A 27,731-nucleotide genomic window follows, 5' to 3' on the forward strand; every position below is an offset into this window, starting at 1 on the left:
GTCAATAAAAATTAAATGCGAAGCCATATTTATACTAGAAATATGTCAAATGCAAGCTTTCATTCCATATTATGTGTGTAAAATATCAAAACTGAGCTAAAACCATTTTTTAGCTTTGAAAATCCCGTTGGTCAATATAGGCCAACGAAACCAGTTTCGGCCAGAGATTTAACTTCGGTTCCTAAAATGACCAATTGCATTGATTTCTCATGAGAGTGGCCAAATTAGGAGTGCCCTGGCCAAATTAGGTGTATGGGAGTTAAAATTATAAGGAAAATGAATTGTTTTTCTTATATTTTGAATCAATTTCGTCGAGTAAATGAATGTAGCTCTATTATATGAATGTGATCTACTGAACACAAAAGGTTTCATGCTGATTGCTTATGTAAAACGGTGTATAATCCACTATGGCCAAAACCGGTGCTTCAACCCTATAGCAAAGTTTAAGAAACAGTTAAAGTTTAGGGGAACGTTCAAAAATTACGTCAATCATTCATTTAGGGGAGTGTACGTTAGCGGGTAAATGAGACTCGATAAAGGTATTTGGACCTTTTTTTTGTTTAAAGCAGTTTGATGTTTTATTGGAATGATTTCAACGAATAACTAACAAGGGAAACTTATGAATTGTTCAACATTCACACAGTGAATAATTTACAGCTGTTCTTCTTTGATTATCGACTTTCCATCGTGGTCACGGGAGACGCGATAATATCTGCAAGTAGAATTAACATTATAGTTGTTGTCAAAAACTATTACATTTCAAACATACGTATCAAACTTCTCTAGTTTGGTAACAAAGTCCTCATCGTGGGTAATAATGACCAACAGGAAGTTACCGTTTTCTCTTTCCGTAACAATTCTGCGCAAACTTTCGCACAGTGAAGCAATGTTTTCTCTGTCCAAATTGGTGGTCGGTTCATCTAAGGCCATCACTCCGCAGTTATTACTGAATGTCTCTGCTAGTGCCATTCGTATGATCAGCGATGCTAATACTTTTTGACCAGCACTGCAACGTCCTCGCATGTCGATCTCCACGTCATTTTTGGCTTGGACTACTCGGTAATGATATTGTCGGCGTTTATCTGTAACTTTATCGGGTTTTGACTCGTCCTCAGTTTTGATACGAATGTAGTCAATGTCATTCCCACGATAGATATCCCTCCACAGAGAATAGATAGAGCGGTTTATTTGTTCCATCTTTTCTGCGTGATATTTCATGAGCGCCCACTCGAGGGCATTACGGTATTTGAGAATATCACTTATCATTTTTTTCAACACCACCGATTCGCTGTATGTTTTTAGATAGTTCTTCACAGCGTTCTTGAATTCCGATCGATCCAGTTCTTTTTTCAAAGCTTTGCTCTGATTCTCCAATTCGGCTATTTGACCAGTTGTTTGGCTTTTCGTCGATTGGATTGCATCTCGTTGTTCAAGCAGTTTGTTTCGTTCTTGGGCCACGTTTGGTGCATCCATGTCGCCAATGCTTTGCATCAATGCGTCCAGACCTTGCTTCAGCGAAGTTGTTTCGTCTTTTAATTTCATCAAGTCGCGGTTGTCCAGATAATCACGCTCAATCATATCTTGATTCATAACATCCTTTTTGAGCGAATCAATCTGATAAGTCTTTTCGTCGATTGCAGCAATAATCTAGAATAAAAAATAATCGTAAAAATTATGTCTCAGAACAAAATTAGTTTTATTTTACCTTCTTCATTTCTTCATTGGATTCTTGAAGTTTGCGTTTAATTTTTTGAATCTCTTCTGCCAAATTTAGACGGGACAAAGCATCCAATTCTTTACACAAACGAACAATTTCTGCATCCATTCGTTTAAGCTCTTCTAGCTCGGCTTGTGCCTTGTTTAGGTTTGCACGGTTTTCTTCCTTAGCCTTGGCTTTTGATTTTTCTTCAGTGATCAAATTTTGCTTCACTGGTCCGAGTTTATTTTCAGTCTCATCCATTTCTCTCTGGCAAGAGGCGATCTTCTCTCCCAACTCAAGTTCCTTGGCCTTTTTCTGATCCAATGACTGTACAGATTCCTGCAGTTGAATTTTCTTCTCCTTCATTTGGTTGTACCTTTGATGCAGATTGTTCAAACGTTCCGTTTCTTCATCAATCTTGTTTTGCATAGCGTCAATAGAAATACGCTCAACCCGCAGTTCACCACGAAGTGCTTCTCGTTCCAACTTGATATCATCGAGGGAAGCAGTTGTTCCTTCAGGAGTCTTCACAGCTACTTCAATTTTCAAGTTCTCAATGCCTTTCTTCATTCGATCAATATCTCTGACAGATTCGTCTAGAATACTCATGTCTCCCAGAATAGAATTGATCAACTGAACGCTTGAGTTAGGTTCTAAAATTGACATTTGGCACTCCTCAAGGTCTGATGAGGCCTGAACCAGTTTACGTTCAGTCTCTTCTAGCTGTTCTTTGAGTTTCGGTATTTCTTCGGTTTGCTTTGCAATGCGTTCTGAATACGGTTGTAAGGCCAGCAATTGATCGTATTTTTTCTGGTCCGCTTTCAGCATGCGCTCAAGGGCCTCGATTTTTTCCGGCAGTCGGCGAATTTCATCTGAAAGCTCTGAACTTATGTCCTGCACATCTGCACCATCCATTCCCTTGTGGCAAACTGGGCAACATTTATCGTCCTCGATACGAGAAATGTACTTTTTGTAAAGAACTTCCGCTGAACGGAGCTCTCCATGTTCCAAGTTGTTCTTGCTGATTTTATCCTTCAGCTTGGCAAGAACTTCTTCGAACGGATTGCCCTGACAGACTGTGTAGATTTTCTCTTTATTTTCAGTGAGCTCACGCTCAATGCGGTCCAATTCGCGTTTCTGGGAACGTCTAGTGGTTTCCATTTCGGTAACCGTTGCTTGTGACTTGCGCATCGATTCATTCAGCTGTTTGATTTGTCGTTGGAGATCATCGTACAAAGTTTGCACGTTACGTTTGTAGTTCGTATCAATAGTCCTGGAGTTTCACAGAGATGATAAAACATAAATTAGAAATAATGTGATATCTTTCCTGATATCAACTGCTCGAGTCTACTGTTGAATAAAATCTGTCTTTATTTCAATCTTCAAGTTTACAAATCACTTAATTCTACATACATAGATTTGTTCTCTACACAATGCTTATCCTAGTGGGAGGTGCTTGGAGTTACTTTTCATTTAGGCAAACCAATCAGGGATCAATAAGAGGTTTGCAACAAGGATAGAATAATGAAGAAGGAGAGAGAGAGAGAGAGAGAGAGAGAGAGTAAAAGCGAATAAGGCATCAACGCTTGTTGCGTGATGCACTTGGCAGCAGTCTAAGTCATTTATGTGTATGCAAGTATTATTGCCTGGGAACGGAGTGCTATGCTGAAGGAGTCGAGTTACGGTTCATGTGGGTTTTGCATTTGAAGTGATTTCTGAAGTGCCAATGACATGGGTCATTGCTATGTGACATTTGAGAATACATGACAACGACGTGGGTCGTCGTTCTATGTTATTTGAGTATGAGTATAAGCTATAAATTATTTTAGGGTGCTGATTGTCGTTTTGTAACCAAGCAACAATTAGCTGATTATATGAAAGTTGTACGTTTTTGTCAAGTCGGGTTTTGTGACTGTGGGAAAGTTACAATCACAGAACATGTGGTGAAGAAGTCAGGTGATTTATGATATGATGTAACTAAATACTCTACATCTTCCCCCTTTTGGAGAATGATGTAATAAAAATGGAATCATTCGTTATGACCTATCCTCCAAGTACCTCATCTAGAATGTTAATTATGTTTTCTTTAATTGCTATCATTTATTTAGATTTTTATTGTTCTATTTTTATGGACTATTGTTTCTTTATGAGTGTTGTTATGTTTTACTGTACAATTTGGATCTGCTATTTTGGTTACTGTGAATGGTCCTATGTAAAACGGGTCAAGTTTTTTCCGATTTTCGTTTGTCAGATATACTAAATCTCCTATGTTTAAATCGATTTTATTGATGTTTTGATTGCACACATTTTTACGTTTTTCTTTTTGGAAAATTAATTTGTTTCTAGCATTTGAGTTTGATGTTTGTAGTTTATAGCGTAATTCTTGATAATATTGATCTGGATTATAAACTGGATTAATCATTGAATGGTTATCTTGCAAGTCATGCGGTAGTGTAGCTTTTCGTCCAAAAACAAGTTCGTATGGTGTGTAGCCATGTTCAATATTTGGTGTGGTATTGTAAGAGAAGGCAAAAAATTTTGTCCAATCATCCCAGTCCGAATTGTGAGTATTGGTGAAGGATCTCAGATACTCATTAAGACATCTGTGGTTCCTTTCCAAAGCTCCGATTGTCTGTGGATGATAGGCTGTTGCAAATGTTTGCTTTATTTCTAATAATTTACAAATCTGTTCAAAAACATCATTATTGAATTCAGTGCCTTGATCGGAATTTAATTGAAGAAAATTTCCATAAATCAAGATAAAATTTTCCACTAATGCTCTTGCCATTACAGAAGCTTCTTTTGTTGGTACTGGTGCAAGTACAATGTATTTCGTTAAATTACATTGTATAGTTAGAATGTATCTATTTCTATTGTTTGTAATGCCGAATGGTCCTGCGGTATCAATTGAAATTGTTTCGAATGGTTTAAAAGGGGTTGAGGTTACGATAACAGGCTCTTTAGTATGTCTGTTCACTTTGTTAATTTTACACTTTTCGCAATTTTTAACAAAATTGCTTATTTCTAATTTCATGTTTTTCCATGTAAATTTTTCTCTTAATTTTAAATAAAGTTTATGTTGACCAATATGACCTCCCGTAGGTGTCATATGGTTATTAACTAAAATTTCATTAATTTTATCAACATTCTGTATAAATGTCGGTGGATTATACAGTACCAGCTGGTAATTGGAAATGGCTCTATTTGCGATTTCCTTAACAGTTTCGCTAGCGAATGATTTGAATAGCTCATCTTGCAACGAGATGGCGACCATGGTTCTTTTATAATGATTCAGTAATTTTCCAAGTTCTAAAAGTGCAAGCTCTAATGCTTGACTTCCATTTGTGTTTTCGTCATATAGTTGAATCGTAATCGTTTGAAGCATCTTATTGTAGTTATTATTAAATAATTTAACTTTCAGTTGGTTGTGGTGCACTTCACACCCAACTTTCAGATATTTTCTAACTTCCGATGGATTCTCAGTTTGCCAAGCCGTGAGGTGATCAGTCTCTCTGTCTGCTAACTGCGAATCATCGAATTTAGTTGTATCGTTTATTTTTTTTCTATTCATTGCTCTAGTGTTAACCACTAGAACAGATAAAGATTTAAGGTCATCCGAGTTCAATGGGATACGCGACAATGCATCTGCGCAAACATTAGATTTTCCAGCAAGAAATTCAATGTTAAAATTATATTCTTCCAAATCAAGCCTCATCAACGTTAATTTCGATGTTGGCTTTTTCATGTTAAATAAATATACTAATGGTCTGTGATCCGTTTTAATTGTGAATCTTCGGCCATATAAATACGATTTAAAATAATTAACAGCCCAATGAATTGCTGCTAATTCTTTTTCAATGGTAGGCTTATTGCGTTCGCCTTGCGTAAAGCTTCTACTCGCAAAAGCTATTGGGAAATCTCCTTCAGTATAACGCTGAGAAAGAACTGCTCCACATGCATAGTTTGATGCATCTGTGGTCAAAATAAATTCCCGTGAAAAATCAGGGTATCTCAGAATATATGGTTCCATCAAGGTTTGTTTTAATTGTTGAAAACTTTGTTCCTGACTATCTGTCCATTGAAACTGCACTCCTTTTTTAAGCAATGCATTTAATGGTCGAGCTATATCCGCAAAATTTGGTACGAATTTTCGGTAGTAGTTGCAAAATGCAACAAATCTACGTACTTCGTCGACATTGTTAGGTTTGGGATAGTTTTTCAAGGCTTCAAACTTAGAATCGTCTGGAAGGATGCCTCTATCCGTTACCTTGTGACCAAGAAATGTCACTTCATTTAAGAAAAATTTGCATTTTGCAGGATTTAATTTGAGGTTATAATGCCTCAAACGCTCAAACACCGTAGTTAAATTTTGAAAATGATGATTTTCCGAACAGCCGATGACGATTATATCATCGATATAAATGAATGCACATTCAGGATTTAATCCTGCCATAGCAATAGTCATCATTCGCTGAAAACTATTGGGTGATATGTTTAAACCGAAGGGCAATCTTTTAAAATGAAAATGACCATTAGGGGCTGAAAAGGCTGTGTACTTTCTAGACTCTTGGTCTAATGGTATCTGGTGAAAACCAGACATTAGATCAAGCGTACTGAAGTACTTTGCTCTCCCTAATTGATCTAAAATTATGTCAATACGTGGCAAAGGAAATTTGTCTGCCAAAACTTTTTTATTTAATTGTCGGAAGTCGACAACTAATCTCCATTTTTTTGAATTATTGCCAGCTTTCTTTGGTACCAAGAGAATTGGCGAATTGTACGGAGAAACTGATGGTTCGATTATATCATCGTCCAAAAGTTTTTGAATTTGTTTTGCCATTTCATCTCCTTGCGAGTGAATGGTTTTGTAATTTGGAATATAGACTGGTACCTGGTCATTTAGAAGAATATTTTGAGAATAAAAATTATTGTGAGGTAACTTTTCGTTCTCTAAGCTGAAAATATCAGAATATTTTTCAATCAACTTTTTTAACGAGGAGTGAACATATGAAGGAATTTCATTAAAATTGATTTTCGAAAAAATGTTTTGTATCCTTTCCTTTTTCATAGCTAAATTTTCCGTAGGTTTATTGACTCTAACATAATCGTGTAAAGGTTCACATATAGGATGAAAATTTGAGATTGCAACCTGTGACTGCGTTGTATTAACAAATTTTATATACGGTGAGTTTGATGATACAATAGTGTTTCCACAAAAAACTCCTGGAAGTATTTCTTGTGAGAGCACGATTGAATCCTCGGTCACACTAAAATTTGGTAATCTTCTAATCACCTCGCATCTTGGTGGTAAAATTATACTATTATTAATACTATCTTCAATAGGTATGCATATTGAATGATTTTGAAAATTAAAATTTAAAAGCCAATTATCATAGTCGATGGTGCACCTGAACTTGACTAAGAAGTCACGCCCAAGTATACCATCTGTGGGTATAGGGAAATTTTCACTAACTAACTGAAAAGAGTGAACTAATTTAAGGTTATTGTCGAATGTTACAGAAGTTTGTGCTTCGGCAATAGTTTCCGTCACTCCTTCCGTAACACCTGTTATTCTAAGTTTCTTGTTAAAATCTACTATTTGCATTGCGGGAACTTTTGTAACTTTAAACAGAGATACATCAGCTCCGCTATCTAAAATAAATGTACACTTACTGTTTGTCATTTCAACATATAAGGTTACGAAATTTACAGCATTTAAATTTATCGAATGAATTGTTGTTGAGGGGATGGACCCTGGTTCGCCTGGCCTAAAAAATTTACATTTTGAGGTTGCCCTGCTGTCGGAATCGGAATTTGTTGAGGTAGGTTTTGCATACGTGGCATGTTTTGTGGCATAGGATAAATTTGTTCAGCATTTGTTACAAACATTTGTCGAGGTCGTTGGTCTCGCCGACCGCCTCGATTAAACCCGTAATTTTGAGGGGTTCGATTTAAAAAATGCCCTTGATACCTGTGATAAGTATGCCTTCCTCTTTGTGCATTTTGGTTCCTTTCACGTCGGCCCCGATTATTTCTGGCATGATTATTATGCTTATGTGTACCATAAGTCATAATTTGTGAAGAGTTCTGTTGATTGGCTGCTGTTGGAGTAGCGTTTTCTTGTACTTTCTGCACAGCTTCGTTGATATTGGAGAAGGTGCCGGCTTTTAAGATAATTTTTGTTTCATAGCTGGTGGTGCCATTAATTAAGGCATCTACTCCAGCTTTCGTGGCCATGGTCTTAGCCACCCCATCCGGGATGCCTTGACCAACGTAAATGCTTTTCAACTTGTTGGTTAGTTTGTCTATTTCGTCACAAAAATTATTTGTGTCCCCTTTTTGTTTTGTTGTTTTTAATTTTGCGATTATGTTTGCAGGTGTAATTTGTTCTGCGCATCTTTGTTTGACATCATCGATAAGAGCATCGATTGTGTTAAGATTTTCCGCCAAGCCTAATCTGGCTTTTCCAGTCAGTCTGGTTTTTAAAAATCTTACTGCTGTTGCCACTTGATCAGCAGCAACATAATCCTTCAATAAATTCGCCGAATCCACGTAGGCGTCTAGATTTTCAGACGTTCCATCGTACACTTGTACGATGGAAGTTGCCGTTTTTATGTCGAATGGCATTGTTGTTACGTTTCTAGCTATACACTTTTTCAGTAAATTGTTAAATATTACGGCGTAGACCGCCGACTTGCAAGATACCGATTTTTTATAATGCTTTAACTTTGTATTTAACAAAATAAGGGTTTCGTCAAATTCTTGACGAGCTGCTTTAATCAGAAAATTAAAATGTGAGCTTCCGATACGCGCCTCATTTTCTAAAAGAAGGTCCGTAATATTTTTATATATTAACTTTACATTTCGTAATTTTTCATCGAGTGTGAATTTCAAATATTTTCGAAATGGAGCCTTTTTCAAGTTTGTTTTAATTTTGTGAATTTGTCCTATTAGAAGCTCGATTTCACTTTCACCATTATTCATTAGAAATATTAATATTTGTTCGACGATCAAAGCATTACTTCTAAGTATTATTTTCCACTGATAAAAAAAAACACATCCGTTGATTTGTTTACGTTACCTTATAAAATTGTATACGGTTATATCGTAGCTTCCCGGTTGTCGCTCGATATACGATCCTCGGCGTCTCGTTGCATCACATCGTTGTTGTTGTTGTTTGTGTTGGCGCTGAGCCCATGCGCTTTCTAATCCCGCCGGTCGACTCCTGTCGACCGTGGTCTCGCCTGCAGTTGATTTGTTTGTTTGATTTTTGCACTTATTTGTGCTTTCACTTCATCACTATAAACGCCAACGGTGTATACTAACGGGTCACGAAACTGTTCTTATTCCACTTCGACGGTTTTTCATAATTGTTCTTTTTTCACTTGCAGCTTACTCGAGTTCTTTTTCAGGCACTAAGCAGGGTTTTGCATGTTGGCTATTGATCTAGCAGCCTTCATTGCTTGCCTTTTGGTATGTAATTTGTACAGTTGGTAAAACATCACTGCTAACTGTAGACCGACTAATGCTAAAATGATGTTGAGTTTAAACTCGTGGTCGGCGTGATACTCTTCATGAATTGCAAGTTCATTCAGAATTTGGACTTGCGGGTCCCCTGAATTCTGAGCAGTTTTGGATTTATTATTCCCCATTGTGGGTACTCACTTCACAATTATTTTATAATTTAAACTTTTTCCACTTTTCAAGATTTTTCGCTTCCACTTGGCACTTTTTACAGTTTTAATTGACTATTGAATAAGTCTTCAGGCTCGGTTGCCTGTTCGCGGTCAGCCATGTGATATCTTTCCTGATATCAACTGCTCGAGTCTACTGTTGAATAAAATCTGTCTTTATTTCAATCTTCAAGTTTACAAATCACTTAATTCTACATACATAGATTTGTTCTCTACACAATGCTTATCCTAGTGGGAGGTGCTTGGAGTTACTTTTCATTTAGGCAAACCAATCAGGGATCAATAAGAGGTTTGCAACAAGGATAGAATAATGAAGAAGGAGAGAGAGAGAGAGAGAGAGAGAGAGTAAAAGCGAATAAGGCATCAACGCTTGTTGCGTGATGCACTTGGCAGCAGTCTAAGTCATTTATGTGTATGCAAGTATTATTGCCTGGGAACGGAGTGCTATGCTGAAGGAGTCGAGTTACGGTTCATGTGGGTTTTGCATTTGAAGTGATTTCTGAAGTGCCAATGACATGGGTCATTGCTATGTGACATTTGAGAATACATGACAACGACGTGGGTCGTCGTTCTATGTTATTTGAGTATGAGTATAAGCTATAAATTATTTTAGGGTGCTGATTGTCGTTTTGTAACCAAGCAACAATTAGCTGATTATATGAAAGTTGTACGTTTTTGTCAAGTCGGGTTTTGTGACTGTGGGAAAGTTACAATCACAGAACATGTGGTGAAGAAGTCAGGTGATTTATGATATGATGTAACTAAATACTCTACAATAATAATGGGCCATAAATAGTCGTTCTGCATGTATTAATATAAATGCTCACATGTGTAAAATACGAATACCACTAGGAGTGGAAAAAGTTCAATACATAACACGAAATAGTTCAACAAGATTTTTTTTCTGGTGTTACGTTCTGCAACAGCTTAGTGTTCTATGAACATCTCCACAGTAAGTTATTCACTGTGAGCGAGCTTGTTATTATTATTTATCTTTTTTTGCCTGGCTTTTCGCCCTTGGCGCCATAGTTCGCAACAAACTATGTGTGCGAGCTTGCCAGTTGTTACATTTTTATATTGTATAAGTATAAGAAAATACTCTATATCCTAGAAAATCGGGAAAATTTCCAACCTAAAAAGACTCTCGACCGACGTAATCGCCTATTTTTTTAAGTATAGTCATTGAATATCCTTCTTAGCATAACTTAGCAGTTCTGCCAGACATCTCTCGCGTCGGATGTTTTGTCCGCTGTGCGAAAAAATACTTAAGTGTCCTCCCAGTTCGCCCTGATGTGGCAAAAGTGCAGCGGCTCTTGGAGAAAGAGTTAAAACTCCAGTATAAGGACATTAAGAGCATACAGTTGCTGCCACCGTCGACGAGTCACGTCACCGTTGCCGACCACATGTTAAAATATTTATTATTATTATTATTTTTATTAGAAAGAGTTTCAGCTCAGATCGTGGCTGATTCGTCTCTGGAAGGAAAAGGGAAAGGGCTTCACAATGAGGGGCCCCCTGTCATACAGTTTCATAGTTTAGTTTCAATTGCAAAGGATATGCTTATAAAATCGATATACAACACATTAACACAAAATCGTAGCTTAATTAATCCGTTTGAAGAATAGTGTGTCACGCTGCTAACTTAAACTAAATATATAACGCATAAATCGTGGCAAAAGAAGATTGCAACGATTTTTGTCTAAAATTTTTATTTACTTTATTTGACATTTGGTTTCAACATTGGAAATACTATGTAACTCATTAGTACTTTTCAGGGAGGAAGCTTCAGAATCATTTTCAAAATTTTATTTTGAATCTTCAGCAGAGCTTTTTTCCTGGTATTACAACAGCTAGTCCATATTGATACAGCATACAACATGGCTGGCATGAAAATTTGTTTGTAGATCAAAAGCTTGTTCTTAAAACAAAGTTTCGATTTTCTATTAATAAGTGGATACAGTCGTTTTATATATTTGTTATAATTGGCTTGAATGCACTTAATGTGATTTTTGAAAGTTAAATTTCTATCTAGCATGAGCCCTAGATACTTAACTTCATCTGACCAATTTATTGGAACCCTCCTCACCGTTACAACATGTCTACTTGAAGGTTTCAAATAAAAAGCTTCTGGTCTATGTGGGAATATTATAAGTTGAGTTCTAGAAGCATTAGAAGAAATCTTCCATTTCTGCAAGTATGAAGAAAACATATCAATTTTTTTGCAATCTACTACAGATGATACGCAGACTTCGTGCTTTGACGGAGAGGCCTGTGTGATCCACAAACAAAGATTTAACTCAGGTAAGTCAGATGTGAAAATATTGTATAATATTGGTCCCAGAATACTGCCTTGAGGAGCAGCAGCTCTTACAGGAAGTCTTTCAGACCTGCACTGCCGTGAATCGCAAGTCAATCCCATCTGTAAAAAGTAGGCATTGAGAAAATGGGCTGTGAAGTTTTCAAACTTGTTTTCCATACGAATATTCAAAAAAATCCAGAGGATTGTAATATGTTCCAATCTTAATGAAACTTTCACAACTTGCTTTTCACTACAATATCTTTCCGAGAAAAATTTAAAGATGATCGAAACACGATTCATTTTTGTGTTACACGGTGCGAAACTCTGTAGTGGGACTGATATGCGGTTACTTTTCATTATGGGATAATTTGACTTGCTGTTTTTTTTTCTATTTTTTCATTAGTGCAGCTGAAAGAGCATTGGAAGAGATATTGAAAACTGAACTCAACTCAATTTTGACGAAAATGCAGATGGGACTGACTTGCGATTCACGGCAGTGGAGTTCTGATAATTAACCTGAAGTGTACGATTTGACTGATAACTTTGGATTGTTCTAACAATGTATGTTGGAAAATTAAAGTTTTGTAATTTAACAATCAAGCCTTCATGTCAAACACTGTCGTATGTCTTTTCTATGCCTAAAAGAGCAAACCTTCAGATTTGTTGGACGAATCAAATTTGTTATACTTACACGTAAAAGTTGATGAATGGCGGAATCCGAACTGTTCATTGGCAAAAATTGAATTATCGTTGATGTGGACCATCATTCTGTTCAAAATGAACTTTTCAAAAGGTTTACTGATGGAGGAAAGCAAACTGATTGGACAATAGCTAGGAGCTTCTGCAGGATTTTTGCTTGGTTTTAAAGTACCAATTTTAGCATTTTAGCCTTTTTTAGCATTAGCATTTTTCCATTTTTCAGGATTTTTCCATATGCCAACTGAAAACATTTGTTAAATATATCAACTAAGAATGATTAGCTACTACAGTTGTTTGCTTTTTTTTGACAGATACGCGTATTTCGACCTGGAAGGCCGTCTTCAATGTCGTCCATCAGAGTCGAGTCTAGCACACATCACTGAAGACCGTCTTACAGAAAAAATCGAAATAGGTAATAGGCGTATCTGTCATAAGATACAGCTTTAGCGGAATTAAATTGTATAGTCCTAATTTTTGTTTGAATAAAGTATTATTTTGGATCTCGGTGATCAAAAGTTAATGTACAATATTAATATTTGTTCTATACACAAATGCACATGTAATCTATGGTCCAAAAGCGTACTCTGGTACCCATACAATACAAGACATAATATGAAACATGGAATGAATGAGATATGTTCAATGGTTAATTTATACATACTTGCTAGGAAAAAGTCGCTTTAAGTTCTCCGTATGCTTGTTCCGCAGCCGTTTGAATTCTGACTCCTTTGCGTTAAACTGCTGCTCCTTGAGGTGCAATTCAGTTGCTTTTGCTGCAACGGCATCCAGTGCCGAAATCTGCTCTTCAACCCTGTCCAACTTAGCTTGGAGCTCTTCGCGTTTTATCTTCTTCTCTGCCAGCTGTCGTCTCATTCCTTCAACATTTGAATTTGACTTCTGATTCTCGTAGTCCTTCTCCAGTTTCTCGATTTCGGTGACAATTTTCTTCAAAGTTTCTGCTGAACGCTGAATGGCTGCAATTTCTGACTGGGTTTTGGCCTTTTCACGAACAAAATCTGCAACCATTTGACCTTTCATCCGAAAATCAGCCTCCAATTTGGTTTTGTCTTCTCGCAGTTTATCGATCGCTTTCTGGGCTTTATGGTCTGCTTCGTCGTGACTCTTGGACAGTGTCTGAACTGCAGTTTCTTCAGAGCGAATACCGTGCTTAATTGCTTTCAGGGCACTTTCCACATCAGCGCCTCCTGCTTCGAAATCCCCAACAGCTGGGAGCTTCAAACGATCACAAAGAGCGACCATTTTCTTGGATCGATCTCCACATAAATCCTGTTCTTGTCCTCTTTTTGTGTTGAGATGAATCCTACGTGATTCAAAGTCTTGAATTTTTGATTGCAACACCTTCTCCTGAGCTTTGCGAGAGCTCAAATCTGACTCAGCCTCTCGCAGTTCCAACAATTTGGAACTTTTGGATTGTTTGAAATTTTGAATTTCAATTTCCAACTCGTGGAATGAACCTTTAAACAGATTTTGGATCTTCGATCGTATTTGATTTTGCTGATCTTCCTTAGTATTGATCCTGAAAAAAAAAACAATGAAAATCAATTTTAAACGTTGCATTTCATTTCTCAAATTTTCTCAATTCCTCAACATTTCCCAATCAATTTAATAATTATAAATACATTTGAATTTTGTTGCCTTTGGAATGTTCCATTTTTGACATCCTCCGATTTGGAAGCAATATGGATCCATCATTGACAACAATTTTGAATACCTATAATGTAAGTTTTTTTTGTGCTGTTCAGTTGGAGCTGCCTGACAGCTTTACTTGTCAAGGCTGAATCCTCGGTTTGGCTTTTGCCAAATTTCTCCCCTACAATGACCAACACTTAGACGGACTAGGCTATGATGCCCACTTGAACGCTGTTTCTTGTGAGTGTTTTTGGAATCAATGTGGTTTTAGGCGGACAGATCTCATTCGGTTGATCAACTTTGTCAAAGCCACCAATTTTGTATTTCATCGCTGAACTGAGATATAAACGAAGTAAATATTTGTACCATCAGTGTACCAGTATCCGCTCATGCCCCTATTTCCGCTCACAAGTGTAAAAATTGATTTTTCGTGTCAAAAACCAACATTTTTCGCGCGGATATATTCTAGCAATACTAACAACTTTTAAATGAAGTCGTTTGACATTATTTTCATTTGATAAAATATTTCTTTATATTCAAAACACAAGTCCTCGTGAGCGGTTATTGGACCACTATGTATTTTGTGTGTCGATTTTAGAAAACAGCCTTCTTTATTGCAGTAGTAGCCATGGTTTGATCATAAAAAATATCAGGATAAATAACGAAATTCGAAGTAATGCATTTTTCAGTAAGTTCGTCCCGAAATCTCTTTAACGTGAGCGGAAATAGGAACACTTAGATGCAGCAACAAATGCAATTCAATATTTTTTTATGAAAGTTTTTCAAATTCTTTTTATTTTGCCCCTGATTACCTATACTTGGAGCTACATTGTGACATGAAAATTGTTTTGATCGATACAATAGTTATTTTATAATAAACATTTGAACACATAGCTTCCCTTAAATGAGCGGAATCTGGTGCACTGATGGTACTTCAAAAAGTAGCTTCATATGATGCTTATACATGCGACATTTGTTGGGGGGCATCTGTCCTATTTTAAGGACGCTGGCATGGGTTAAAAAAAATGGGTTCCGATTTTGGCAACTGAAATTTTCGACTTTCGATGGAATCCCACTGTAATTCCGGATTTTCCGGGTTGTCCTGGTAGTATACCCCTTTTGAAATCGCAGAGTCCTAGTTCGAGTACATGTGCCTAGTTCGACTGTGCCGTATTTATTAATTGGATTACTTTATTACGTAGTCTTTCAAACTGAAGATTGTCTAATAAAAAGCTGCGATTCCATTGGCGGAAAGCAACATCTCTAGCAACCATGGCGAGGAGTTCGCAATGGAATGAAATTTTCCTAAAACTATATGATAAGACTACACTGCGGAACACGTTCTTGATTCAAGCACCAAAATACCTCTATTTACTTGATTGAGGGCTGCTGTATCCATTGTTTTTCTAAAAGTATCATAGCACGTCTAGTCTAGCACGTCATAGGCTTAATATTGGCTGTTGAAAATGCAAAATTTGACTATTTCTGTCAACTTCATGTTGCAAGTTTGCCAGCTTGTATGGTAGCTTATTGGTTTAATTTGCCACATAGTTCAAACTTCCCTCCCCATGGTTATGCGACACTGCCGCGATGGGAGGGCACAATCCATTAGCCCATTAGATGGACACCAAAAACGTAACCTGTAGTGGTGGTATCACATTTTGGCATTTTTGCTTAAAGCCGCGTCATAATTTATATGGCATAGACGCACTAATATCTCGGATGTGATCCAAAGGACGTTCTGCGTCGTTGATAGCATTGATGCCCATTTCAAATAAATAATCTATTCGCGACGTTCAGTTTGCTTTTTGCTAACCAGAATGATCCGTAGCCACTCTTACTATTGGCTAGACACATCGTTATCATATACGACGTAGGGAATATAACTCTGAGGAAAATGACTAGTAGATTCACTGAGTAGAAATAAGTGGCGACAATATTTTTTTAATATGGTTTTTACATTACCATAACAAGGAATACCTCTTTTGTAACAATGCTATTTTATTTATTTATTTATTTCGTCAGTCAATAGTAGACTACACGTTTGCTTAATTCTATGTTGTATTATATCTTAAGGAATTAAAATATTGTCTTAGATTTGTTCGCGACATGGTCAGATCAATTTCTGTGTAATGCTGATTATAAAGAGACAACATTCGATTCATTGGGCCGAATTTTGCATAGTTAGTTCGATGATTATTTGATGCAAACAAATTCCGATTTCTTAACTGTCTAGCGGGCGTGTAGAAATTCAAACATGATAAAAGATTAGTGGAATCAATACGCTGCGATACAATATCATTGACAAATGAAATCATGGCGATTTCGCGACGCTCATTTAAGGTTTGAATATCGATAAGCATGCATCGAGCCTCGTATGATGGCAGTGGAAACGTTGTACAGCCTAATTTGCGTAAGGCATATAAAAGAAATTGCTTCTGTACTGATTCGATTCTATCACTTCTATCACCATGTGTTTTTATATGTGGGGATCACACAATACTACAATATTCTAGAACTGATCTTACATAAGCAATGTACAAGGTTTTAATCATATATGGATCCCGAAAATTGTAGCTAAAACGCTTAATAAAGCTCAACATATTGGTAGCTTTATGGATAATCGTATTATAATGATCAGTAAAGGTAAGTTTTGAATCTAATATGACACCTAAATCTCTAATCTTATCGCACTTTTGAACAATTTGATTTCCTAAAGAGACAGTAATCTGTGGTGTATTCCGTTTTCTGATGTTTAAGCAGATTTGAAATATCGTTAACAAATAATATAAATAACAATGGACCTAAATGCGAACCTTGGGGAACTCTAGATGTAACGTGAACAGGTTTAGACATTTTTCCCTCAAATCTAACTATTTGTTGGCGATCTGTTAACACACCGAGGACGAAGCCTCAAAATCAGTTGGAACGCTAAATTCAACCCACTATATCTCGGCTGTCCTAAGCCCGATTTACAAAATTTTGGCACCTACAGAAATGTATGGGCTTCTAGATTCATGTCAGATTTTTGAAATATTTTTGGGAACTACTGTTTGATTTGTAGTACTTAAAACACCGGAGCAAGTCCTAAAAAAATTTCTAACCGGCGGTAATTTGTAGATAACTTAGAATTTATCGCGAGAACCTATAGATTTTTTTATAGTATGATGATCGTTTTAGTGTAATCTAACAATTGGCAATGAATTTTTGATTGTTAGCCGTTCAAAGAACTACAATATATTCACAAAACTGCGTAGAATACAGAAAAAATACATTTTCAATTATAACTTGAAATTTACCGCGATGACCCAAACATTTTATGGTCTTAATATATACTCATATTTAAGGCCATCAAATTTGCAGAACACTGATAATAAATTTCTGTTGGAAAAACTACAATATTTTCACAAAATAGTGAAAAATACAGGAAAATACAGGTTTTCTACAGTAATTTCATATTTATCGCAATGAGTCATAGTTTTATAATTTTAAACTCTTTGTTTGTTCATGAGAAACAAATTTAATGAACATTGTTGATCGCTGTTTGTTTAAAGAACTACAATATATTCACAAATCTGCGTAGAATACAGAAAAAAATACATTTTCAATTATAACTTGAAATTTATCGCTATGACCCAAACATTTTATGATCTTAGTATACTCATATTTAAAGCCATCAAATTTGCAGAACACTGATAATAAATTTCTGTTGGAAAAACTACAATATCTTCACAAAATAGTGAAAAATACAGGAAAATACAGGTTGTCTACAGTAATTTCATATTTATCGCAATGAGTCATCAGTTTTATAATTTTAAACTCTTTGTTTGTTCATGAGAAACAAATTTCATGAACATCGTTGATCGCTGTTTGTTCAAAGAACTACAATATATTCACAAAACTGCATAGAATACAGAAAAAAAATACATTTTCAACTATAACTTGAAATTTATCGCGATGACCCAAACATTTTATGATCTTAAAATATACTCATATTTAAGGCCATCAGATTTGCAGAACACTGATAATAAATTTCTGTTGGAAAAACTACAATATTTTCACAAAATAGTAAAAAAAATACAGGAAAATACAGGTTGTCTACAGTAATTTCATATTTATCGCAATGAGTCATCAGTTTTATAATATTAAACTCTTTGTTTGTTCATGAGAAACAAATTTCATGAACATCGTTGATCGCTGTTTGTTCAAAGAACTACAATATATTCACAAAATCTTGTAAAATACAGACAAATCTTAAATTTCTGCTGCAATGTATTGATTGCCTCTAGATCAATTAAAAGATTTGAAGTATTTTTAGTTATGAAAATAAATATATTTACAAAACATGTTTGATGTTTTTTAAAGAACTACAACAATTTAGCAAAACTATGAATAATACAGGGAAATTACGATCCTAACAACAGTTTGAAATTCATTGCAATGATATATGTATTTTGTGATTTTAAAATATTGTCATATTTAGGGTTATCAAGTTTTCACAATATAATCGATGAAATTTTATTAAAAGAACTACAATATTTTCACAAATTATCATATAATACAAAAATATTCTGTTGCTACCGAAGTTTGAAAATTTTATCATCTATATAATTTTCTAAATCGTTGTGTATTTTCAATAAAAATAAATGAGCTCAAAATTATTAGAAGCTGTATGTTGGTTTGTTCCTTTGGAATATTGTAAAACTTTCTAATTATGAAAACATAACCCAATTACGAACTGTAGCGGAAATAAATCCGAGGTACATTCGATTTGCATAATCTGCTGATTTAGACATAGCGTGATACATTCTAGCAATATTAAAAACTTTCAAATGAAGTCATCTGACTTAATTTTTATGTGGTAAAATTATTCTTTATATTAAAAACACAAGACGCCTTGAGCGGCTATTGGATCAGTAGGTATTTTTTATGTTTCAATAATCGCTCATTCAAAAATTATTATGTATACTAATTCTTTTTGCTGAAGTAGGTATAATTTGACCATACAAAATAGCAGGATAAATAACGAAATTCTTATTATGTAATGCTTTTTATCCAGTATGTTCGTCACGAAATCTGTTTACCGTGAGCGGAATAGGAACACTTAGATGCAGTAACAGTTTCAATTAAATATGTTTTATGAATGTTTTTAAAATAATTTCTATATTAACGCTGATCATCTATACTTGGAGCTACATTGTAACATAAAAAAAGTATTGATCGACTCAATAGTTATTTTAAAATGAACCTTCGAACACCTTACTTCCCTTAAATGAGGGGAATATGGTGCACAGATGGTACTCTGTTTCTTTTCCCTGCGAAATAGGAAAACTACGGTGATAGTAAACAGTACGATGTGGTTAAACATTAAAATATCTGTAAGTTTTCCTTAGCAATAGGTAAACGAAAGTTTTTTTTTGCTTTCAACATTCTATTGTGATTGTAGTTCTTTTAAGAATAAAATGATAATATTTGAAGCAGATTTTTTAAGATGTGTCATGTTCAAATATTATTAAAGTAAAGCTGGTTGAATCGATTCTTACTGTTTAACTTACTACATGGTAGTTAAAAGTATATGCTATTTGTACAAAATAAAAATGGATCTGAAAAAGTGACATGAAAATGGGTTATCAATTAAGCCCTAGCTGATACAGTGATTAGGGTAACTGCATATTTGAAATATTTACCTTTATATTTTTATTCTTATTCTTATTATAGGTTATTAGATAGATGGCATCAAACATGTTCTTCTTTTTTTATGAGAAAGTTTTGAACCATAAAGTATAGGTCATTGCGTGAAATTATTAAATTACAAAAGAGTCCTTAGTTTTGAATAAATTATTTAATGAAAATATGTTAGTTCTTTGAACTAACACGTATCAATTTTCGTGAACATGAAAATGGTTTGAATTAATAAAATCAATGCGTCATCGCAATGAATATCAAACTACACTAGATATGAGAAAATTTATAAATTGTAAAATTCATGGGTAATAGCGATTATTTTAAACTAGGTATTGCTGAAACTTTTTTTTTCTGCCATATGCTAAGCAGTTCAATATATATTTTGTAATTCGTTAAATGTACAAATTACAATGAAAAATGTTTGGTAATATAAATTCGAACTTCATTGTTAGATAAGTTCTAAGTTGTGTACAAACAAACGCTAAATTTTTATAGACTAGCTCCAGTGTTTGTAGTACTACAAATCAAACAATAGATTCCAAGCACATTTCTATAACCGCACATGAATCTACAAATAAGGACAAACTAGGGTTGAAGCAATCAACTTTTTTTTAACACCGTCATCCATGTAAGTAAAATATCATTAATTGCGTTATTATAAGTAAATGTCATTGCGACAATAATGGATTAGCTACAATTTGTAGTTGTTAGTCTCAAATATGAGAATAGTTTAAAACCACAAAATCTATGGGTCGTTGCGGTGAATATGAAGTAAGATAGTTGAAGGTATTTTTTCTGTATTATTTACAATTTTTTGAGAATGGTTTAATGCTTTGGAGAAACTATAAAATTTGCTCAGTTAATTTATGGTTTATAATATGAAAAAATATAATAAAATCATTAAAATGATAACTCCTTGCCACAATTATTATATTGCAACGGAAATCTGATATACTTCTGTTCTTCTTCTTCTTCTTCTTTCTGGCGTTACGTCCCAACTGGGACAAAGCCTGCTTCTCAGCTTAGTGTTCTTATGAGCACTTCGACAGTTATTAACTGAAAGCTTTCTATGCCAATTGACCATTTTCGCATGTGTATATCGTGTGGCGGGTACGAAGATACTCTATGCTCTGGGATGTCGAGAAATTTCCAACCAGAAAAGATCCTCGACCGGTGGGATACGAACCCACGACCCTCAGCTTGGTCTTGCTGAATAGCTGCGCGTTTACCGCTACGGCTATCTGGGCCCCATTTCTGTTATAATACATAATAATACATAGATATGATTTGTGCAAATATTATCAACTAGTGGTCCCGGCAAACTTCGTCTTGTCATCAAGTAGGTTGTTGAAAAACGCTATGGATCGTCCCATATACAATGACAGTTCCGTTCACGCTCATTTTCCCCCACTTTTCCGGTGAATATCCTGGGATTTTTATACATTCAAACACCTCGGAACCCTTGAGGAACAAAACGGAGAAATTATCATTCAAATACGTTGACCCGTTCGTTAGCCATTTCGTGACATACAAACACCACTCCATTTTATTTATATAGATAAATAGAAATTGTTATGTTACCAATTTTGTAAACTGTTTGTCGTGCTTTGAAAACAGAAATAATAACTGCTCTATTTTTTATATTTATTACGTTGAGAATATTCAAATCGTAAACGCAACTATTATGAAAACGCAACCATAGTCAGAAACTGTTCTGTATTATTCGTGATTTTGTGAAAATATTGTTAGAGCAAATAGCCATTATAATTGTTGAGAAAGTTTGTTTTTTTTTCAAAACTTAATAACGGTTTTAAATAATAAAATCAATTAGTCATTTTGAACAATATGAAACAAGAAAAGCAATAGTATATTCTTGTATTACATGGTATTTTGTGAAAATATTGAAGTTTTCTAACGAAATTTCATCAGTTAATCTATACAAGCTTACCAACTCTAAATGAAAATATTTTATTTAACATTTTCAAATCATAAAATCCATGGAACATTGTGGTCAATTTCAGGTTTTTATTACGATCTAACTTTTCTGGTATTTTCCACAGTTTTGTGTAAATGTTTTAGTTCTTCAGAAATCAGAAAATTATACAGATGATAAAATGTTCAAACTTCGGTAGCAACAGAATATTTTTGTATTATACGGTAATTTGTGAAAATATTGTAGTACTTTCAATAAAATTTCATCGATTATGTTGTGCAAACTTGACAACCCTAAATATGAGAATATTTTAAATTAAAAAAAAGCCATGGATCATTGCAAAAAAAATCAAACTGTTGTTAAGATCGTATTTTTCCTGTATTATTCACAGTTTTGCGAAAAAGTTGTCGTTCTTTGAAAAACATAAAACATGTTTTAAAAAATGTGTATATTTTTATGTCTCACAATTGAAGCATTGTCTTTAAATTGATAAGGTCTAGAGACAACCAATTAAGTGTAGAAGAAATTTCAGAATTTAATACAGAAAATTACAATACAAGATTTTGTGAAAGCATTGTAGTTCTTTGAACAAACAGCTATCAACGATGTTCAGAAAATTTGTTTCTCATGAACATACAAAGAGATCAAAATTATAAAACTATGACTCATTGCGATAAATATGAAATTATTGTAGAAAACCTGTATTTTTCTGCATTTTTCACTATTTTGTAAAAATATTGTAGTTTTTCCAACAGTAATTCATTATCAGTGTTCTGCGAATGTGATGGCCTTAAATATGAATATATTTTAAGATCATAAAATGTTTGGGTCATCGCGATAAATTTCAAGTTATAATTGAAAATGTATTTTTTCTGTATTCTACGCAGTTTTGTGAATATATTGTAGTTCTTTGAACAAACAGCAATCAAAAATGTTCAGAAAATTTGTTTCTCATGAACAAACAATGAGATTCAAATAATAAAACTGATGAATCATTGCGATAAATATGAAATTACTGTAGAAAACCTGTATTTTCCTGTATTTTTCACTATTTTGTGAAAATATTGTAGCTTACCCAACAGAAATTCATTATCAGTGTTCTGCGAATGTGATGGCCTTAAATATGAGTATATATTAAGATCATAAAACGTTTGGGTCATCGCGATAAATTTCAAGTTATAATTGAAAATGTATTTTTTTTCTGTATTCTACGCAGTTTTGTGAATATATTGTAGTTCTTTGAACAAACAGCGATCAACGATTTTCAGGAAATTTGTTTCTCATAAACACACAAAGAGTTTAAAATTATAAAACTGATGAGTCATTGTGATAAACATGAAATTACTGTAGAAAACCTGTATTTTCCTGTATTTTTCACTATTTTGTGAAAATATTGTAGTTTTTCCAACAGAAATATATTATCAGTGTTCTGCAAATTAGATGGCCTTGAATATGATTATATTTTATGATCATAAAACGTTTGGGTCATAGCGATAAATTTCAAGTTATAGTTGAAAATGTATTTGTTCCTGTATTCTACTCAGTTTTGTGAATATATTGTAGTTCTTTGAACAAACAGCGATCAACGATGTTCAGGAAATTTGTTTCTCATGAACAAACAATGAGAATAAAACTATTAAACTGATGACTCATTGCGGTAAATATGAAATTACTGTAGAAAACCTGTATTTTCCTGTATTTTTCACTATTTTGTGAAAATATTGTAGTTTTTCCAACAGAAATTTATTATCAGTGTTCTGCAAATTTGATGGCCTTAAATATGAGTATATTTTAAGATCATTAAACGTTTGGGTCATCGCGATAAATTTCAAGTTATAATTGAAAATGTATTTTTTTCTGTATTCTACGCAGTTTTGTGAATATATTGTAGTTCTTTGAACGGCTAACAATCAAAAATTCAATGCCAATTGTTAGATTACACTAATACGATCATCATACAATAAAAAAATCTATAGGTTATCGCGATAAATTCTAAGTTATCTACAAATTACCGCCGGTTAGAAATTTTTTTAGGACTTGCTCCGGTGTTTTAAGTACTACAAATCAAACAGTAGTTCCCAAAAATATTTCAAAAATCTGACATGAATCTAGAAGCCCATACATTTCTGTAGGTGCCAAAATTTTGTAAATCGGGCTTAGGACAGCCGAGATATAGTGGGTTGAATTTAGCGTTCCAACTGATTTTGAGGCTTCGTCGTCCGTGTAAGTGACGAATATCTTAGGCGGACAAGTGTTAAATAAGGTTCAATCCAGTTGAGGAGTCTCATCGCAATTCCCATTTTATTGAGCTTGAAAATCAACATAGGAATGTCTAGTCTGTCAAATGCCTTACTAAAATCGGTGTAAAGTGCTTCGACGTGGTTACCTCTATCCATTGCATTCAAAGTGTAATTTACAAATTCCAAAAGGTTTGTTGTAGTAGAATGACCTTTATAGAAACCGTGTTGTGTATTCGTTATTCTATGTTTTATTTGGCTGAACACATTTTTATTTATAATTGATTCAAATAGTTTTGGAATGGATGAAATAATAGCAATTCCACGATAATTTCGAACATCAGATTTTCTACCAGACTTGTAAATGGGTATGAGATACGATCTTTTCCATTCTTTTGGAAATCTGCTCATTTTAAGTGACTTGTTGAATAGCCAAAATAATGGTGCAGTAAATTCATTAGCTAAGTTTTTCAGTAAAATAGGTGGGATTCCATCTGGCCCTGATCCTTTGGTGGAATCTAAATTCTTCAGTCCTGTTAAAATGTCCTGTACCAGTATTTGACTCACACCGATATCGCTTGTAAAATCAGGAAAACTATAGAAATATTCAAAGTCACGATCTTTATCCGAAAAGTTAGTAAAAGTTTCTTGAAAAAAAGTAGCAAAAAGATTGCACATACCATCTGGATTATCAGCTGCTCTATCATCCAATGTCATTTAGATGGAAAATTGTTAGACTTCATCTTCGATTTAGCATAATTGAAGAAATTCCTAGGGCAAGATTTTAAATCATTTTCTATTTTTGTGTTGTACTCTTCAAGTGCAGCGGATAAACTTTCTCGAGATTTTTGTTGCCTGTAAATTTTATGAGCCTTTTGCTTACGATTTTTTAAATTAGTTATTTGCTTATTAATCCAAACAGGGTTTTTCGACCCATTTCTACGACGTCTTCGCAATAAAGGAACTTCCATTTGAATAATTTCCGACAAAATTGAATAAAAATCCGTCACTGCACTTTCTAAATCTCCTTGGTTTTTCAAAACGGATTGCCAATCTATTCTATTTAATTTTTGCTTAACTCCGTCATAATTAGCGTTTTTATAATCAAAGAAATTCTCAAAGTCACAGTTGTCAGAATTGTGATTATTGTGAACAAAAATTGAGTACTCAATAGCTGTGTGAAATGCTTCATTTTTCCATAGTGGAGAAACAGATTCATTCACACAGAAATCTTCCATAATGTTTGAGAATAAGAAGTCCAAATAACAGTTTTGCCGGTTTTTCACATGATTTATTTCATTTAAACCTAAACATGCAGCTTTTTCAAAAATAAATTGTAATGATTCATTTTCACCGACAACCGGAAGCAGAATGCTTTCGTTTTCGGAATGGAGAAGAATAATTACTCCAAGCAGAAATTTGACTCGTAGGGTGCAGAACCACTTGAGCACTTCCATGATTTACTTTGGCATGGGGTTTTTTTCGGCCGAATTGTCTGAAACTTTGATATAAGGAGCACTTTACTACGACACATATTGTGGCCAAATATGAGCTTTATAGCTTTCAAAAAACCCCACTGCCGAAGTGAATCAAAAGTGCCAAGGGGTCCGGCTCCCTACCCCAATCAAAACATGTTCAACAAGTTCTGCACTAGCATAGGCATACAACAAACCTGAGCTATGAAATAATTTGCAGTTACCCGATAGGTATCACTTAAGTTTTCATTTAGCCATGTTTCCGTAACGCATGTTACCCGTTACGCAGGTAGATCACCTTTTCGTGGTGCGTTACGGGGTAAGATCTACCAATTTGAACGCTAGTCTCATCTTGTTTGTCGGGCTAGGGTAATATGTTCTGGTAATTCAAGGATTCGCGGTACAAAGTCCTTGTTACTGGCAAAAGTTTCTGAAAATAAATATATTTTACCTAGCAGATGGTTAAAGACTCGGAGTTGGTCAGTCCCGAGACTACACTTGAAGCCAGGATAACAATCATGAGTATTAACTCAACAAGGACTGTAAGTACTGGTAATTCAAGGACTCATGTGAATTCTGATTACTAAACAAATTTTCTAGCTTGATTCGGTTTTGCTGCTAGCATAAAGCCCCTTTTTTCTAGTATTTTTCTGGGACTAAACTAAAAGCAAAACAAGGATGTGGCTAGAGTTCCGTTGCATGGTCAAATATCAGTAGTACCGATTTGGTTCCTCAAAAATTTAATCGATTATGTTTGCTAAGGGGCGCGCCTTCGCTGAGATGTAAATTTCTATGAAGGGTATAAATAGCGGGTTCTTTTCATCATAGTCGATTTGTATCAATATCTGAAGAATCAAAACAAGAACTGTACAGAAATCGATGCTTTATTACCTATCAATGGAAATGGAGTAATGCGACATGCACTATACACTAAGGATACGGGTAATGCCACAATAGATCTAAACGCTGGTCGCAGTGGCGCATCCGAACAGGAAAAAAACGCATGTTAAACCAACTTTACTGTTAGGAAAACAACGCTTAATTAATCGACGAGCACAAATACTTTGAGCATTTAAATGACACAGGTTCAGGCAGCCAGCTTGTTAGTTAGAAAACTTTTGATCAGGCAAAGGAAAAACAATAACATAAGGACATTCTTAGAACCAATTTTTGCAAAATAAAATCAAAATTTTACGCATTCCGATTTTGGTACGGTTTCGTTTTTGGCAACTGAAAATTTTGATCATGTTATGTAGCATTAGGTATTTTACTTTACTTACTTCGATTTGAACTCAATTTCCTGTTGTTTCAGCTTTGAAAAATCTCTCTCAATTTTAGCAATCTGATCCAGACGCTCATAGATTGGCTTCAACGAATTCTCCAGACTATCCACTACAGCGAGTTTGTCCTGCCTGCTTTTGTCAACCTTCAGGAGCTGAAGGTGTTTCACCTCCGCCTGGCTTTTTATATTTTCCAGTAGCTTCAAGTCTCCTGCTTTCTCCTTTTGTCGATCATTGTATTCCTTGGATATCTTGATTAGCTTCTCGATCACTCTGTTGTATTCTGTCGTCCCGAAGATGGCATCGAACTTTTTCTTCAATTCTTTCGGTTCCTCCAGGGGCCAATTCGAGTCTTCTTGGTGACAGAAAATGACGTTGTTAATGATAGCTTTCGATACTCCCATGGCGTCGCACATCTCGTTATTGATATCTGCAGCTCGAGGCCGGGAAAGAGTGGTCTTTTCACCGGTGGCAACATTCTCCATCGTAACAACTGAATCAAGCGTTTCAAACTTGGGTTGTTGGCCCCGGCCTTTCTGGGAAACCTTCATCGACCGCGTCGCCGTGACACGATTTCCGGTGAAATCCGTTACCATTAGCTTGACCTGCCCCATGCTTTCAACGGTGCTGAAAATCTTCGGATCATGAACGAATGCCTTGCCACGGTCAGTGCCAGGCGGAACTTCGCCGGTTAGACCATATTTCAAGCACTCGATGATAGTGGTTTTGCCACAACCATTCTGGCCAACAATCAATGTCAGGGGGGATTGGAACTTGATTTTCTGTGGGAATACATTGCATCAGTCGGCAACAACACTTATAAAAATCCGTGACCTTACCTGAACATCTCCGCTTTCGACGCCGAAGCTTCGGATTCCTCGGATTTCCAACTTTGAAATGGTTGACATTTTGAAGAAAGAATTCTTAAGGTTTTTACTTTTAAGTTGCAATTATAGTCATCGAGCGGAGTCACGAACACAAGCGCAAATTTGCTGGTTGAAAATACTGCCATTTGATTTTGCTGGGAACAGCTGATCTTTGTTTATGTTTTCCACCAGCAATTTTTAAGTAGTGTTGGTG

The 27,731-nt window shown here is 35.0% G+C and overlaps 1 protein-coding gene across 1 annotated transcript; it reads right to left on the bottom strand.

Moving 5' to 3' along the window:
• Positions 1–540: 540 nt before the first annotated feature.
• On the bottom strand, positions 541–27,620 carry LOC5566192 (DNA repair protein RAD50). Its single transcript, XM_021856584.1, has 6 exons — positions 27,491–27,620; positions 26,652–27,433; positions 13,053–13,928; positions 1,706–2,972; positions 770–1,647; positions 541–712 (listed from the first exon to the last, which is right to left on the bottom strand). The coding sequence occupies exons 1-6, from the start codon at positions 27,557–27,559 to the stop codon at positions 652–654; spliced, it is 3,933 nt and encodes a 1,310-aa protein (XP_021712276.1). The 5' UTR covers positions 27,560–27,620; the 3' UTR covers positions 541–651.
• Positions 27,621–27,731: the final 111 nt, after the last annotated feature.

Source organism: Aedes aegypti, unplaced genomic scaffold (assembly GCF_002204515.2).
Source record: "Aedes aegypti strain LVP_AGWG unplaced genomic scaffold, AaegL5.0 Primary Assembly AGWG_AaegL5_hic_scaff_1871_PBJ_arrow, whole genome shotgun sequence".
Lineage (NCBI taxonomy): Eukaryota > Metazoa > Arthropoda > Insecta > Diptera > Culicidae > Aedes > Aedes aegypti.